The following is a 17872-nucleotide window of genomic DNA, read 5'->3' on the forward strand; positions in this document are numbered from 1 at the left end:
GATGTGTCAGAATGGAAGAGGCGTCAGTGATCATAAATGAGCACTGCCCACAACCTCAGGGCCCGACTGTACTGCAAGTGTAACGCACTGTTTATGTAATTTGACGTTTACGCAATAAAGGACAGGACCGGGCTGAGGTGGATGACAGCGGTGCCGTGGTAGTTGAGGGGGTAGGAATGGTGTGCACCCACCTTGCTTTAATGACCATATTTCAGAGGAAATTAGACTGTTGGAGGGAACATAGTATATATATATTTAGAGTGAACTCTAAACATTTAGAGAAGGAGATGGGGTGTGTATTTTTTACTCTGACAATGTAAAAACTTTTTTAAAAGGTCCACAGTCTGAGTAAGCTTGTTTTAAACCTGCTGGTGCCAACATGAGACCCACAATTAGAAAGACTGCATGTAAGCAGAAACAGGATTCACTGTATACCGCAGCTTTGTTGGCACATGAAAATGTAATTGTGTCAACTTTCTTGTTTTCACTTCAATTTAAGGATAACTTTTTGTTTTGGGTTGAGTAATGTGCTTGTGGGATTGTGAAATCCTTTCGAAACACAATTGTATAGGATTGTGTACCATACACAGTCAACAACTGTGTTTAGAGCTGCAAATGAACAGATATCTTTGCTTGTGAACTTTTGGGAGAATTATCAAATAAAGTAAAGTGAAAGTGTGTTGATTGGACACATTTGTGACTGAATGTGGCATCAAGCGCTATATAAAGGTTATCAATCAACTCTTGACTGGAGTTAAAACACCAGAACATGAACCAACCAACAACTAATTAATCCCACTTTTAATTGGATTACCACAGAGGACCAACACAACCATCCTCAGCTCCATGGAGCTGTCTCACAGTGTGTTTATACTTGTAGTTTGATTCTTTTGGTCTGGACTAAAGCACAACATTATACATCGTTGCATTTTATTCCTGGTCTGCTTTGTGTTCACTCTGGAAATCTTAACATCAATCCAAAAGGTGTAAACAAGGAATATGTAAGGGGTCTGATCGAATGTATATTTTGTGACCAAACATTTCTAAACCAATGCTATGTGCAAGGCTAAATGTGCTCGTGGGATTTGAGTATGTGGCGTTATGTTTTCAAGCTGAGAACTCGCCAAGATCTCAAGAAGTCGAGAGAACAGGGGCAATTCCTCTTTCTGTTAATTACACTCTTCAAATGAAGAGCTTTCCAGTTTTACACAGGGTCCAGCAGCCATACTGTATAGTAGGTTTTGACCGAGAACTGTGTTTCTTTCAGGTGGGACAGGCTGTCCCAATCGAAGGGGACATTTTTCAAACCAGTTTAGCCACACAAGAGTCGCTTACACTGCTGTATGCATTTAAAGCACATTTGTGTAATTGTAGATGCAGGAAATACCTGCCCTAAGTAAATGAATGCATCAAAGCCATCAAACATCCACAGTTAAGAATTAGGCTACCTAAACTGGAGCAAATTTATCCATGCCACCGGCCCACTGATTTCCACACAGAGCTGAAAAAAATTGCAACCTGAGCAGGAAAAAAAACAATAACAAAGCAATTAGGAGCAAATGAAAGTTTCAAAAACAATGTGATACAATAATGGCATGCCTCAATGCACATTTTTTAAAATCACTTTTTAGCTCATATCTATAAAAATCTACATCTTCAGTAAAATTCTTTCTCTCTCGGATAGAGGTATCTTGTATCTCGCTAACAGTGCTTCATGACATTATTTACAACATAACGCTTTATAAGCACAACGTAAAACACCTTCAAAGCTGTTTCTCTTACAGACTCCTGATTTTTAAGTCACTGAGAGCTTGCAGCCACACACAGTCACATTCCGGGAGGAAACCTTACACCTTCCATATTTCAGCTCTCCAACAAAAACACTGGCAGTTTTGTCGGCACTCAAAAAAGAGAGAGGCCGACGGAGGACGAGGCAGCCAATCAGAATCTCGAGAGATTTCGATTTTTTGACTCCTCCTCTGCGATTGGCCGCAGCCTTCCCTAGAGGCACCCTCCCCCGTGCGCTGATTGGCCAGTTTTCCCGGCTCTGTGGAAGTCATTTGAATACGCCTCGCTTTGTGGCTCATTACAGCTCTGCTGCTGCTGGTTCAAATAATTGACTCAAATAGCCGGAGCGGAGACACACAATGGAGGAGAAGTATGGCACGGACGCACTGCTGAAAGACTTATCTGCATGTTACGCACCGTGCAGCTTCATTTGAGAAACACATTACAAAGTAGTTTGGATAGTTTTGTGTCGTTTTTTTTTCGAGCCGTTTCTGCCTGAGAGAGAGAGAGAGACTGTATTCGGAAGTTGAGCTGCACCATATAAGAGGTAAGTTATTCAGGGTGTGGATATTGGGGTTTATTTATAGAAACAATCTACTCTAGTTAACCTTCAAGGTCAGAAAACTATTATTAACGTTTGAAATCTCTTGCATAACTCCTGGGAACGTTTTTGGACTAACATTTTATTGCACTAAATACTGTTCGCAAGGTCTAATTTCAATGCATTTGGGTATTGGGCAGCACTAAATTGCATAGAAAATAACATAATAATAATAATAATAATTAAAAAAAAAAATTAAGCTCTATTGCCAGAAAATTATGTGAACTCGAAAGAATTTTGCTCAGTTTTGCGTTATTGAAAAACATGATCTCCCTTAACCTGGCTCCATTTTCTTTCCAGTAGTCCAGTCCTCCCATTTGTTGTTGTTGTTGTTGTTGTTGTTTACCACCCATGTGAGTTTATAATTAGTATGGCTGTCAGACACAAACAAACAAACATTACTCACCAGCACCTGCGATGGGACTGTGGTTGCGCACACAGCATGGCTTCTTCACAGTCAGCTTTTACTTTTACTGGGCTATGACTCAGTCTGAACCCCGTAATGTAGACCAGGCATGGTGGCCTGGTGTATGTGTGTGTGTGTGTGTGTGTGTGTGTGTGTATATATGAGAAAGAATAACAGAGTGCGTGTGCACGTGTGTGTGTGTGTGTGTGTGTGCGCGAGGCTCTTTTAAAGTCTGACCAAACAGACTTTGAAAAGCTTTATTCCCTTCACAAACCCTCAGTCGCTGAACATCCTGAAATGAGGAGCACCATTTCCAGTACTTAGTGAGCGTTTGCTTCAGGCTGCTTAAATAAACGTCAAAATTAACTGGTTCAGCTCATTTAATAATTAACACAGAGATTTGTTTTCACCTCCTAAGGTCATTGTATGAAATGCTTCCATTGTGCTGTGAGGTAGAAGTTTGCTAGACAGCAGAAATGTGTATGTGATAGAGAAAGACAGACAGACAGACAGACACAGAGAAAACCCCTTACACAAGCTTAGATTCATTATATCCTTGTAGCAGAGGAGATAATGTGTCCTTATCCTTTCTGGCTCTAGGTTAATACTGTACTAGCCTAACAGATGATACAGGAGACGTGTGTGTGTGTGTGTGTGTGTGTGTGTGTGTGTGTGTGTGTGTACCTCTACGCATTTAAAAACCTGTGTGTGTGCATAGTGGGGGTATGTACAAGGAAATGCACGCTTGAATGCAATGTGTTTGTTGGAATAAGAGATGAAAGCAGGCCTGTCAGTAGGTGAACTGTGTTCCACGTATCTCTCCAGTCCATCGCAGGCTGCTGTCTGTTCACCCGTCCATCAGATTTAGATGCAGCTTTTTAAAACTGGTCGTCGGTCTCTGGTGGCTCGACGGCGGCTGCAGACCTGAACTGACCCAGGCACTTCTTCTTCGAGAGTGTTTTTTTTTTTTTTTTGTCTTCGTTTCCTCCTACTCCTACTTTAATTATGTACTTTGCTTGGTACATTGATGACGTGTGAATTCTGGCAGTAATGAATAGACTGGTGATGCAGGCTGTGAGAGTTATAAAAGGTTAATTTAGACAAAGTGCAGGAAAACAACTCTAAAACGGAAAGGAGTCGAACAAGAAAGACACAGCTTCTAATGCTTAGACAGCCGAGCAGAACAAAATAACATCTGGACTGATGCTGCTTTTCAACTGTTCATCCATATGTTTTTAACTAGTATGAACACAACATAAAAAGATGTAGCTAATTCCAATAAGCTGGCTTGTTTCTGCCTCTGTAAGACCCCGAAACTCAAAGCATCCTGTGTTAGAGCGACCTGTGGTTAGAATAAAAAACGATACCCCAGATTTCAGACTGTTTGTAGCTGAAGGAATTCACAGACTCTAAAGGAACATATTCAGTATTTACATTATGTATGTAAAAACGACTAAATAAAGGAAAACCACAGGCATAACCCAGCTTATACCATAACTACATACTCACAATTGATTATGACATCTGACATCTTTAGATCCTTTATGCCCCGGGTTTGATAGAACTTGAAAGGCATCTTGGTCCAATGGCGCCACATCTAGGGACTGTATGATGAAACTTGAAAGTTTGACTGATTGGACTGCCTCATTTCCCTTTACTCATTATGGGATTGTATTTAAAAAAAATATATATATTATTTGAAGAGTTTGAGAAGACCGCTTTTGTTTGCATTTCAGGCTGTAAAGGTGCTCTTCGGCCATATGTATCTGGACTTTATTTTCCCAACTGAAGTCAGCAGCTTGTTTCCACTTGACTCCTTTGGTGGCTGTAATAACTATTGCACCATTGCCAATGGTAATTTTAGGCTACGGGCAGGATCAGTGCAGGCTGGAGCCAGCTGGTAGTGCAATGAGTCTCAGCTAACTTCCAAGTAATTTAAAGTCTGCTGCCAACAAACAAAAGGTGGTAAATTTGTCAGGTCTGATGATATTTAAACATCATTATTACATCGCAATGAGACTGTTCCAAGTCCAATAACGGAATCATCATAGATTTGTCTTATTTTTTTCTGTGATATTTGAATGCCAGGTGTAGTCACTTGCCCTCCCTCACAAAGAGCCAGATCAAAGTTTGAGAGTGAAATCTTTTTTTAACATCAGTAGGCGAGTTGTGTGGTCAATCTTTTCCCTCTACTTTTATTGTTTTTCTTTGGTGTAGTTAATGATGTTATTGTCAGAGTTTTATTTAAAGCTCCAATATGTAACTTTTTTTTTTTTACCCTTTTAAATCATGTTGATAATACAATGACTTCTAATAGGGAAAGGGGGCACCTCTTTCATACCCACTCCACCCCTCAAACACCTGTTCTCGCGTTATGTAACTTTTGTTAGCAGGTCGGGTCTTCTGCTAAAAGTGCACTTTTTGCTGGTAGCACCTTGTTGAGCTGGTTGTTTTCATGAATGACCAGCTGCATGCGACAGGGATGATCCGGTTCTTCTTGTTGGCGGCTCCAAGATCTCAGTTGTCAGATGCTCCGGCACTGGGCCATCCGCTGTAGCCCTGGCGCTGATGACACGCTCTGCAAAGTTCAGTTCGGCATCCTGTGGAAACGGCCAACGAGCAAACTGAAGCCCAGCACGGGAGGAGCGGGTCGTGGCCTTCGCCCCGCCTTTGCCGGCGCGGGTCTTTCCATGTCCAGATATTTTTCAGTGTCTTATTTCCGACCAGAAGTAGAAATGAATGGTGGTTACTATTGTAACCCTGGATTCTATGAGTGTATGTATGGCTCTTGGCGCTGTTGTTATTTCATCTATCCCTCGCGCGAGGGGAATTTGACGCATCGGAATCCTGTAATTACGTTTTGTGGCCACAGATGTCACTGTTGTCAATCTTCTAGCTTTTACAGGGTTAACTCTTGTACGTGTAAAACTGTCCAGTATGCAGTTTTGACGAAACCACGATATGTGATATGAGCACAGGCTGTACTTTAACCTCATTTATGGATATATCTAAGCCTGACTGAGAAGGGTTTCCCTCAGACAAACATGCTTGTCTTGCTCACACTCCTTACCTGATGTAACTTATTGGTGCCAAAGTACATCAGGTACAAAGTGGAACAAAGATAGTATTGCGTTACATTAGCAATTTACCTCCCTGACAAATCGTTTTACAGGCCCCTCTTATGAGGTGCAGGCTGTTCCTTACAACTTGGCAGACTGCTTCTCATGACTAGTTTTCACGTCTCCACATTGTGTCAACTTACAAGCTGAACTTTACACACGTTAGTGCATTTGAAGAGGCCTGGCAGCCCTTTCATGCACATGGAACTGGAACTGATTAGATTGTCCTGTGCTTTCACATAAACTGGGTAAAATGGGCAGAATGTCTCGATCACGACGAGATGGTCAGTCATTTAAACGGCTTCACAGCTACTTAGGATCATTTCACTGCAGCCTGATTGTTATTTTCTAGCTGCTGACTGTGCTTAAAGGCCCCAAATTTGATTAGATGTCACAAAAAGCAGCAGTCAAACAAATCCTCTGTGGTTCCTTATAGCCCCTGCTGTATTTAACCATCAGGGGCTTTCAGCACTTGTAGCTGTTAGGTCAACGAGTACGTAGAAGCTCACTGGGTTCAAATGGCTTGACAATTAGAATGACTAATTTAAGACTGCACTGTCTTTGTCATTATCCATTGTGTGCTGTGTACGTCCACGTTCATTGCTTTAAAGTCCCGTTTTTTTTTTTGCTCTTAATTTGAGCTGCTGCAATCCCATACGTCCTCGAGCCACGTGCATAACGGCTACTTGTGTCAATAATACGAGTTTCGATATACTCCTCACCAAAGTTAAATTCCTTTGCACTTGTACATAAAAGAGCAGATTGTACCACATGACCTCACAGTAGCTGAGCTATAATAAGAGTTCACACCTCCACAGAAGAAGAAGAAAGTCTGCTTTAGCGCTTTGACTGATGTAAAGAAAAAAGAAAAAAAAAAGAAAAGGGTCCCGGCGTCGCCTCATGCAGAGGCTGGGCGTCATACGGCCCGACGGCAAGCGAGCAGAGTGTGTGAAAGCTGCTGTGTGTGTCTGATCTGCTCTGATCTGCTCTGATCTGCTCTGATCTCTTCCTGGGGGTCTTTGTGTGATTGTTAATGCCATGACAGGATAGATAATACCGCTATTGTTGAAGACCTCCCCCCTCGTCCCCACCCCCCTCTCCTCCTGTTCGGCTCAGCTCAGCTCAGCTAGGTGTCCTGTTTAAAACCACATAAAGTGATTCCGAAAACAAATAGCAGGACCGTCCGAGTTGGCGAAAATCTCCTAAAGACGCCTGCAAACGTGCATCGGACGCGCAAACGTTTCACTAAAAGCCAGACAAAAGTGTCTTTTCTTATACAGTGGCACATGTAAAACCGCCGAATTGTGTTTTCCTTTTTAAAGCAGCTGGGACATGTTTCACTGGTTCGAAACCATTAGCAGATGATATTTGCCTGCAGCACCAGCAAACATTCAGTGAGGTTTAGCCTCTTGATCAACTCGGGTTATGACATTTTCGGCCACACACACACACAGTCTGTTTCATTTGTCAACACGGGAGACATTGTCTGTTGTGTCACTTTACTAATCTGACAGCAGTTTGAAGGAAAAATGCACTAAAAAGCGTGCAATGCTTCTTTAGTTTTGTCAAAGGTTTTGGTACAAGTGCAATGAGTGGTTTTATACGTGCAATGCTCTTGCACAACTATACGTTACTGCCTCTTCCTGTGTTTTTATAACCACATCAGACCGCTTCGTAAGGCTGCAATCTTCAAAGTTTACAAACAAGAGAATGTAAACAATCCCTTTTAATATGAAATTATGCTCCCAATGCCATCATTAAGTCGTCCGCAGAGAGTCCAACCTATGATTTAAAAGGAGCGCAGTTTCAGTGCTGCAGCATAGAAAAGCCACAACCATCCAAAGGGTCAACTTTTCAGGAAGTCAGTCTGGAAAAAACCAAGATGGGTTGAGAATTTTTAGACGTGTTTTCCTCTTGGATCAGGTCACCTTTCAATGCATTCAGAAGCTTTGGAGAAAAAAGTCCTCCAAACTGGGGTAAATAGTCTCATAACTTGACCACCGCAACCGCACTTTCCCAGATCGCATTTTGTAATTTAAGGAAGGTAAAGACACAGTAATCTTTTAAGAGTTAGAAGGAGAACAGCAGGCTGAGATCACAGAGTTCAGAAGACGGGGCTGGCACTGGACTGGCTTACACTGGCATGATGCCAGGCGCTGGGGTATACAAGTGTGTGTGCGTGTGTCACTCCAGCCATCATTTGTTTATGTGTGTGTGTGTGTGTGTGTGTGTGTGTGTGTGCTTGGATTATACCGGCATGGGGCTAGGCGCCATGGTGGACAAGGGTGTGTGTGTGTGTGTGTGTGTGTGTGTGTGTGTGTGTGCGCAAGATGTTGGCTCAGGCAGACACTCCTCTGTCGGCGCTGTGATGGACAAACAAAAGTCGGCTGGATTCCTGCAGGGTTTTGTTTTCTGGCACAGTGTATGTGTATATGTAACTGTGAGGTGTGTGTGTGTGTGTGTGTGTGTCTGTGTGTCTGTGTGTGTCTCTCTGTCTTGTCTGTCTGTGTGTGTGAGGCTCATTTAACGTTGGCATGTGGTGCCGAGGCAGACAACAGTAGCAGGATAAAGATGGCTCCAGAGTTAAAGCACGCCTTGGTGGTGATCTGGGATCAGCTTACCAACCTCAGATCCAATTATCTCAACCATTAAGATGAAAAAAAAAAGAAAAGAAAAGAATCATTGCCGTCTTCAGTGTCATCCATCTGCCGGGCTGTTTTTATTCCACATGCTTCAAAAATGTGACAAAAGATGTGCTAAAGCAGAGGGCAACGGAAAAGTTTTACCAACATATGGCTTTTTAGAGAGACTTAATTTAATAAGGAGATATCTTTCCAAGTGTTCAAAGCCAAAAAGAATAAACAGAGGAAAGGGTAAAATTATGTGATTAAGTGTAATTACTCTCTCAGACACTTCTAAGTCTCTGCTTTGTGTGATCGAGTTGCTCAAACAGATATTTTCACAACATTTGAACAGCTTAAACATCAACCACGTTCCCAGGGAGCTGACTGAGTATAACAACAGGACAACTGGAGCACTACAGGAGACATTTGTAGTGGCTATTTCATGACTTCCCATTGACTGCAGGAAGGTCTGTTCACCACAGTATTTTCAACACTAGAAATACTGATGTTTGAATGCCTCATGTTACGAGAAAGTCTAATTTGCAACAATAAAATGTACTAATTGTTTTTTTATTGTTGTAGGAAATAGTAGTGAAATAATTGTTTGATTGATAGCTGGTCATCAAAGCGATTGTGTTGCTTCCACATTGATCATTGTGTATTTACTGCTGTCGAATTAGTTTAAATTGTATTGATTTGAGTTTTGACTGTTGATTGGACTTCTTTCAATCCTGTATACCTTCCTTGATGTGGTTGAAGCAGCCTGGGGTTCAGGAACTTTGAAAAAAAAGCTGCTGAAAAGAGATGAATCTTAATTGTCATGAGATGAATAATAGGATAAGAATCACTAGAGAAACGTATTCTACTACACAGAAGTATGTATTCTACGCTATTCTCAATGCTGTCTTCATCTGGTAGTAGTTTTATTCTTTCAGGCTTTTAAAAAGTACTCTTAATTTGAATGCTTACATAAGTGTAGTCTTGCTGGAGGAAACAAAATGATCTCAGTTCTCTTGATCTGGTTGAAATTCATTTACATTTTTTAAGCGCTTGAAGATGCAATAATCTCTAAAGTGGATGTCATGCAAGAAAGCCAGTAAAAACAAATGGAATGATCAAACTCGTCATATGAAGACATTTAAGGTGTATTTATTGACCCACAACGTCAGCTTGAAGCCTCCGCTACCGTTTGCCCCGTTAAACTTACCACATTACCTTTAACATTAACTCTGGTACTTCGACAATTAGCATTACACCCTTGATGAAATTACATGTAAAGTTATTCTATCAGTCTTATCCACCCCTAACCCTATTCATTGTGTCTTTTTTTTTTTTTAAAGATCATCATGCCACCCACAACCCCGTACGCAGGAAAGTTCAGCTCTTGCGCTCCTTACAGCAACAACAACAACCAGCCTCAGAGTCCGTACCGCAGCAACACCGCCCCAAAACCAGCGAGGGAGAACGTCTACAACGGCGCTTACTCCGCCGCGGAGAACCCCTACGACATACCGCAGCCCCACGGCGCGTACCGCAGCGCCTCCGTCTCCTCCGTGACCTCGAAGGAGCATCATTACAACAACGGCCGTGCGGTTTCGGAGAACCCGTACTCGCCGCAGCCTCAGAGCCCCCGCCAGCACAGCACTTCCTGCCCGGGCCGCGCCTACCGGCACACCAGCGGCAGCAGCGGCGGCAGCAGCAGCGAGCAGTCCTGTCGTAACAACGCGGCCGCGGCGAAAGCTCGGCTTTACGGACACGGCATCACCGCCAGCTACGGGGAGATGTGTTACCACGACAACAGTTTGGTTTCGGCGTCTCTCGAGGCGCTGATCCAGCACCTGGTTCCCACGGTGGACTACTACCCTGATGTAAGCACCGCTAAACGTTTGACGAGAATGTCGAGGTTTGTGAACGGCTCGTTCAGTCCGTCTACGTCGACTTTCCTTTTGTTTCTCTGAAAGCTGCTTTGTTTCCTCGTCATCAGAGGTCGTACGTCTTCACGTTCCTGCTGAGTTCACGCCTCTTCCTGCACCCCTACGAGCTCATGACGAGAGTTTGCCACCTGTGTGTGGAGCAGCAGCGGTCTGGAGATGCCCTGCTGGATAAGGTTGGCTGATTTTACACACACACACACGCACACACACACACGCGCACATACAGACATACAGGTATAATTACTTCTCTCCTTTTCACTCTCTTGAGCTCCTACATAACCTCACACCCACTATAAAAGCCACAAACTCTCCCACCCACACCTCCTATTTGGTATTTATGAGTTATTTTATAAGCAGAGGTTCGAGACGGACAAAAAAAAAAAAACTAATTGAATGAAACGCACTGAATGGGAAGAATGATGTGAACGCATAAAAGCAGCATATTGTCTGAGAAAAATGAAAATCGTGACATTTCGATTTCTATGATAAATAAAATTGCGTCACTTGACGTCACGCGTGATGCTTTTCAGATCCGTTTCCGTGAGGTGGCGCCGAAGCTGGTGCAGCTGCTGACCGAGTGGACGGAGACGTTTCCGTACGACTTCCGGGACGAGAGGATGATGCGCTGCCTCAAGGACATGACGCACCACGTGGCCCGAGGGGACGAGGTCAGCGCCACGGCTCCTAGTTAAAACATTTCGAGGAACAAACACCGGAATGATTTCTAGAGCTGATTCCAAATCCTGTTTTTTTATTTATTTTATGATTTGGGTTATTATTTGTGTGTCCAGTACTCCTGGCGAGCCATGCAGCAGATGACCCAGCGTCTGATCAAACGCCTGTCTGCCCTCGGCCAGTACGAGGAGGCCGTGGCCGCGCTCAACGCCGTGGCAACGGAGCGTCCCGCCTCCCTGAAAAGCAAGCAGGCCTCGGCCCAGCGAAGCGACGTACTGAGCGCGTGCGATGACCCCTTCATCCTTGCCCAGCAACTCACACACATTGAACTGGTAAGAAATCAGATGTGCTGAGATTAACGCATCGTCAGTCACTTGTGGAACCATCTGTTGTGAGACTTGGAGGCCGATCTGTTGCTGTGTGCGTCTGAAATTAAAAGATTATTTTAGCGTTTATGTGTGGTAACTACTTAATTGGACTTTGCACTGAACTAAACTTAGAAAATTCATTGTTTTAGTTGTACACAAGAACACAATTTTATAGCCAAGATGTAAAGGTTCACATAAACACCTTCTTCTTTCTTTGTGCTGCCTTTGTGTTGACTTAGTACATTTTTGTTTTATGATTGTTATTTCTTGATTTTATAGTTTTCACCATAAACCTTTTGTGTGATCTGTTTTATGGTGGTGGTGCGTCATATTGAAATTGTTTTCAGTCTTGTGCTGCTGTTTAACTCGCAGTGGGAATCATTAAATCACTTTTGAACACATTTTCCAGTTAAATGAATCGTATGTGACTGCACTTATTATCCTAACTGTTTTCACTTCCTGTTTTCTGCCCTCAGGACCGACTGAGTTTCATCGGCCCTGAGGAGTTCATCCAGACGTTCGCCATGAAGGATCCTCTGGAGAACCACAAGGTACAATTGAGTTTGAATGAACAAACAGCTTGCATTAGCTCTCTCGCTAGTTTAGCTCACAATATTTCAGTCTGGCTATGATCCTAATTACAATGCTGTGAGTCGCTGACAAATTAAACATAATCACGGCCTCTCAACCACAAACTTGTAGCTTGGATTTCACTTTTCCTCTCATTTGTTTGTTTGCGTTTTCCCTCAAGCACTTTATGAATTTCTAAATGAGAAAGCTGTCATTTCTCCGCACAAGACCAAAGTGTGATCCCACAACATCATTTAAATAAATCTCACTCCAGGCAGAATTAACAGATGGATCTAACAGCTACGACTCGCTGCATATAGTTTTACTGTGTAAAGACAGCTTAAAAATACAGCAGTACGACCCGTTTATAATTATCAGCATCAAAGGAGCGACACAGAGAGACCGCAGATTGTAGTTATTTTAAAGTCATTCTTTATTATTTTTGATTTGATGTGTCCTCTGGGGCTGCTTTGTGTGTAATTTGTGGTCTGCTTCAGTTCAAGTTAATTTGCTTTAGAAAAGCCACCAAAAAAAAGAATGTGCTGGGAGACAGATACAAATCTGTGCAGCTACATTTTTACCTGAGCTTTTGAAAAGGTCTCAAACACGGTATATAAAAGAGACTTTCTACGTACGTCTTAAGTGTATCCAAGGGGCTCTTTCCTCGCTAAGTGGTCCTGCAAGTCAGCCGAAGGGTCGTTTTCAATCAGTGCTGCTGAGAACAAGCTTTCACCCGGGGTTTGTAACCACGGTCTCAACGGTGCTGCGCCGGTTATATAAGACCCACTTTGTGTAAAAGAGCGGTTGAGTCAGCAAAAGGGGTCCTGAAGTGTTGAGGGGAAGTTAGGAGTGGAGTGGGCTGCCGCTGTTGTGTAAGCATTTAATAGAGCTATGAATCTCTGGGATTACATCATCACAGCCAAGTCAAGTTTATTTATACAGAGCTTTTATAATGTTTATTTATATAAAAGGGCCTCTGGCAAACAGGTTCACCACACAGTGTCACACAGGAAAACCAGAAGGCCCAAAAGCAGCATGTAAATGAGATGAAAATAACAACAGACACGTCATAGACTCCCGTGTGCAGGTCCTGAGCTTGTGTGGGTGCGAGGGCTGTCAAGATCCATTAGCAAAGGAAATTACAGAGTGGCAGCAGCCTGGTTCCTTATATGTGTTTTTTTCACTGGATAACATAAAAGATTATGCAGATTCAGAATGTCTGGAGAACTACATAGAATTTTTTTTGTCACGTTATTATTGAAAATTGTTCAAGATGAAACTCAAAAAATTCTAGAAAAAGCACAAAAAAACCCTCCATCTTCCGAGGAAGACTGACATGTGATTGAAAGCTCCAGAAAAAGACAGATAGTGGATGTTGAGTTCAGATTTTTCTGTCAAAGTAAAACAACATAAACTTGATGTTTCTTTGATGTTCTTTTTTCAATGTATTACATATTATAATATTAACTTTGTGTTGGCCTGTAATCCCTTGATATTGCATCTGTTTTCTACCCTTCTGACAAACAGGAACTTGACTGTGAAATGCAGACAGAAATAAACTAATAAAACAAATGCATCTTTTTCATTCTGTGTATTCATCGTGTCGTTATTCTGCTTCCCAGGGTTTCTTTCGGAAGCGTAAAACCAGCAACCTCGAGGCCTACGTGAACTGGTTCAACAGGCTGAGTTATCTGGTTGCCACTGAGATCTGTATGGTGCGTTGTACTTCAGAACGCTCTTCATCTGTCTGTGTTGTACTCATACAAGTGTTCATGTTATTCATATCTCACCCATTCTTCCTTTTGAAATTCGCTGCTTATATTAGATAGTTTTAGACCAAAGAACAACTTTACAATGTCTAGCAAAACCTGTCAAACTACTCTTTTACAACCAACAATGTGTGTGTGTGTGTTCTCAATATGTGCATACTTACAAATAATGTTACACAGATATTACATGACCACTTATTTACTTCTTTATGTTCTCTCATTAAAGCCAGTGAAGAAGAAACACAGAGCCCGGATCATAGAGTTCTTCATCGACGTGGCTCAGGAGTGTTTCAACATCGGCAACTTCAACTCTCTCATGGCCATCATCAGTGAGTATCAGTCAGAAAACATGTAGAAAATCACCAAATCGCATAAAACCAAATCTAAATGATAGACAGCACTACTCCATACTGTGTGAATAAGGCTGGCAATCTTGCTTTTTTTTAACCAGCCATTATTCTGTGTTTATATCTGCTTACATATTGTCCTTTTGTACTTTGTGTATTACGGGATGTTTCCTATTAGAGGGTGCACCAGAGAACAAAGGATATAAAAATAACCTCCAAATTTGCATGATTTAAACGATATACATGGCGACACTCAAGCAGGTTTCTACTTTGTCACTGAGCTGCAGCAGGGACTCGTCATACAGATGCATTTAATTGTGCAAATTGTCCATTAACTGTCGTGCCTACTGACCTTGTCATATCCCCATACTGACTCAACGCTGCCCCTGCTGTCGGGTTCATGCAGCATCTCACACGGATCACTTTCTGCTGAATGTTGTCGATAGTCACGAAAGGATTTTTACATTTTAATTGATGAACCTCTCTGTCACAGCTTGTTGTCAACATAAAACACACTAAAGTTAAATTGTAGTTCCCATCATTTCTTCATCAAATAACCAGTAAATTGAGTGAAGTCAGCAAATGCAGCGGCAGCAGTTTCGGCTGACATTAATCAGCTGAAGGAAGTACAAACTGAGCGAGTGGAGGTCTGAAGCAGTCCAGCCTTCTCGTGCTGCTGGGTCTGACTGTAAATACTGAGATGTCCTCCGTGTTTCAGCTGGGATGAACATGAGTCCTGTCGCCAGACTGAGGAAGACCTGGAATAAAGTCAACACTGACAAGTTTGAAATCCTGGAGGTGAGAATGAATGTTTTACGCACAAATGTGGGATTCCCAACTCTTGGTGTACGCAAACTTTGTGCATACGCTTTACACGTCTCCTTTGTGTGATCTCATTCAGCACCAGATGGACCCGTCCAGTAACTTCAGTAACTACCGCACTGCGCTGCGTGGCGCCACCCAAAGGTCTGAAACGGCACACAGCAGCCAGGAGAAGGTGAGAGAGCCCTCGAGATGCGTATAAATACGACCGACGGCCCGGATGTAAAATGTGTATGTAAATCAGCTGCGCTCTCTCCCTCAGATCGTGATTCCTTTCTTCAGTCTTCTCATTAAAGACATTTACTTCCTGAATGAAGGCTGTGCCAGCAGGCTGCCCAATGGACACATCAACTTTGAGGTCAGTCCACAATTCGTTCCAGTATGTTAGTTTGAGCTCTGTGCCCGGCTAAACGGTGCTGTAAACACTAGTAGTTTAAGGTCTTAGAAGAGACTTCACATTATGTAGTGTCCCCCTTGTGGTTAAAAAGAGCAATACATGTTCCCTTTCAGTGCTTCGCTCCTCAGATAACATGAAACATGTTTCCTCAAGTGGTTTTTCTTCTTGGTCATCGGTGATCCTCACGGTGTATTACCAAGATTTTCAAGAGCCATCCAAATGCATTGTGTTTAGCTGGTGTCAGTCTTAATGTAGTCCGTTGTCTCTCTGTCTCAACAGAAACTGTGGGAGCTCGCAAAGCAGGTGAGCGAGTTCCTGGTGTGGCGTCAGGTCGTTTGTCCGTTCGACAGAGACCGCCGGATCCTTCAGTATCTCGTCACCACACCTGTTTTCAGCGAGGACGGTCAGCGTTCAATCTTCTCTGCGTTTATCTAATTGTATAAAAAAATCTCCCAACCGTTTGGTGTAGTCTGGTAGTTCATCACCCAAGGGGGGAAAAACAAGCGAAACTCAATTTGTCTTATTGTTGCAGAGCTCCATCTGGCCTCGTATGAGAGTGAGGGACCCGAGAACAACATGGAGAAAGACAGTCGGAGGTCTCTGAGGTGGGTGTAGACACGTGCAAAACAAAGTCCGACACATCAAATATTCATCAGTATAATAACTGGTTACTCATGTTTTGTTTTCCAGATCTTCCCTTCTCCATCGAGAGAATCGGTCCTAGAACAATCTCCTCTGCTTCGCAAACTGTAAAGAAACGAGGTGCTTCAAAGCTACAGATTCACACTATTATCTCATAGAGGCATTCTAATATTTCCAAAGCTCAGGTCGTGGGCTTGAATCCTGGTCTACGGGACAAAAAAAAAAAAAAAAATGCAGCTGCAACTAAATCGTGACACATAAACACAAGAATATTTCTTGATCATGAGGAGCTGAAATGATTTCTAAATCTGCTGCTGTAACAATCGTTGGTGAAATTCATCCACTGCCAAAGAAGCCCTGTGCTGCAGTTATTACACCCACCTGTCCTCGCAAGTCTTCGTGGACAGAAATCACTTTTGAACCTGAGGATTCCCAAGAAGATGCCGGATTACTGATTAAGTCATCAGCTATGCTGCTTCTTCAATTTCGGCTCCGTCAAGGGAACTAACGGCACATCGGACGCCCGCAGAGTCGGCTTAAAGTGGACAGAATTGCTTTATATCGCCAGTGGACGTCCTTCATGGCGACACTAGCCTCACAGCGGTTAAGGACTCGAGTTTTAGAGGCATGAAGGCGACGTTTCGTCTCCGAACGAGACGGTTACGGACCCGTTTGTGGTTGCGGCGTTAGCACTGCTTCTCTGCGGATATCTTGACTGGGAACCACGGAAGGAGAGGGGAGACCTGACGGGAAGAGCTGATTTGCATCGATTTGTATCTTCAATTCCAGCCTAACGACGGCTTTTTAGAAGTGGTGCTGCTGCTTGTTGCCTCGTTGAGTGCTTCACGTTTAACCCCAAACGCGTCGAGCAGAAACCCGCACCACTTCCAGTCCCATGTGCTCCCACTTTGTACAGTCATACAAGCCTTATATCTGACTTCAACACATAAATGCAAGTCAGCACATCCGCCACTACTTCACAAACACATCAAGACACTGATATTATCCATCACATGGTATTTGGTTCGCTACTTTTTGTCATGTGTGCACTTTGACTCTGTTGGTGATGCAAAGTCATTTGCGTGTGTGTGTGTATGTATGTGTGTGTGTGTGTGTGTGTGTGCGCGTGTGTGACAGCACCATTATGCTAATCATGCAAACTAAATCAAAATGCACTTCAGTGTGTTCTTGTGTAATGAATTATAGGATTTGGTGACTCCAGTTTGTAGGCGCCTTTCTATACTATAGTATTAATTTGTATTTTGTATCAGAAGGTTATAAATTTTTGTTTTTTAACGTGCATTCTCTGAAGTTTCACTGTGAGCTTGTTGCTGGTTGGCTAGCTCTGTGTCGGTAAGCTATATAACACCAGTTCATGTATGAGAAAAATATTGTTTTTGGTCTGATTGAAGCACCAACTGATGCGTGTATGTGCAGCTTAAACACAAACGGGAACCTCATCCTCCTCTTCATCTCACCTGTGATGACGTGAGCGTGATGTGATCCTTTAAAATCCAGCTACGAGTGAAAGTGATGCTACATTTTTATGTTTCTGAAGACGCTCCCGTTTCCGTTTCCTTTTATAAGTGTTTTGTCATATATGCTTTTTAAAATATTTTCTTGTGTATCATTTGTGTCGCCAGTCAGGGTACTTGTACTGAAGGTCTTTGTGAAAAGAGAAATATATATTTTTTTTTCTTTCAAATAAACTGAATAAAATGTATCTGGTTTATTTTTAACTGAGGCACAAACACAAGTCATGAAACGGGTCATAGACTTCTGAATGCAGCATCAACACCATATATGATAA

At 42.7% G+C, this 17872-nt stretch overlaps 1 protein-coding gene across 1 annotated transcript; it reads left to right on the forward strand.

Annotated features, from left to right (window-relative positions):
• Positions 1-2109: 2109 nt before the first annotated feature.
• Positions 2110-17785, forward strand: LOC138206122 (ras-GEF domain-containing family member 1B-B-like). Its single transcript, XM_069162630.1, has 14 exons — positions 2110-2335; positions 9879-10406; positions 10523-10645; positions 11003-11140; positions 11264-11479; positions 11992-12066; positions 13708-13800; positions 14081-14183; positions 14920-14999; positions 15103-15198; positions 15286-15381; positions 15700-15823; positions 15953-16025; positions 16111-17785. Exons 2-14 carry the CDS (start codon positions 9885-9887, stop codon positions 16142-16144), a joined length of 1773 nt encoding a protein of 590 aa, XP_069018731.1. The 5' UTR covers positions 2110-2335; positions 9879-9884; the 3' UTR covers positions 16145-17785.
• Positions 17786-17872: the final 87 nt, after the last annotated feature.

Source organism: Embiotoca jacksoni, unplaced genomic scaffold, assembly GCF_022577435.1.
Source record: "Embiotoca jacksoni isolate LCO1_2020_lvr unplaced genomic scaffold, fEmbJac1.0.p SCAF_10, whole genome shotgun sequence".
Taxonomy (NCBI): domain Eukaryota; kingdom Metazoa; phylum Chordata; class Actinopteri; family Embiotocidae; genus Embiotoca; species Embiotoca jacksoni.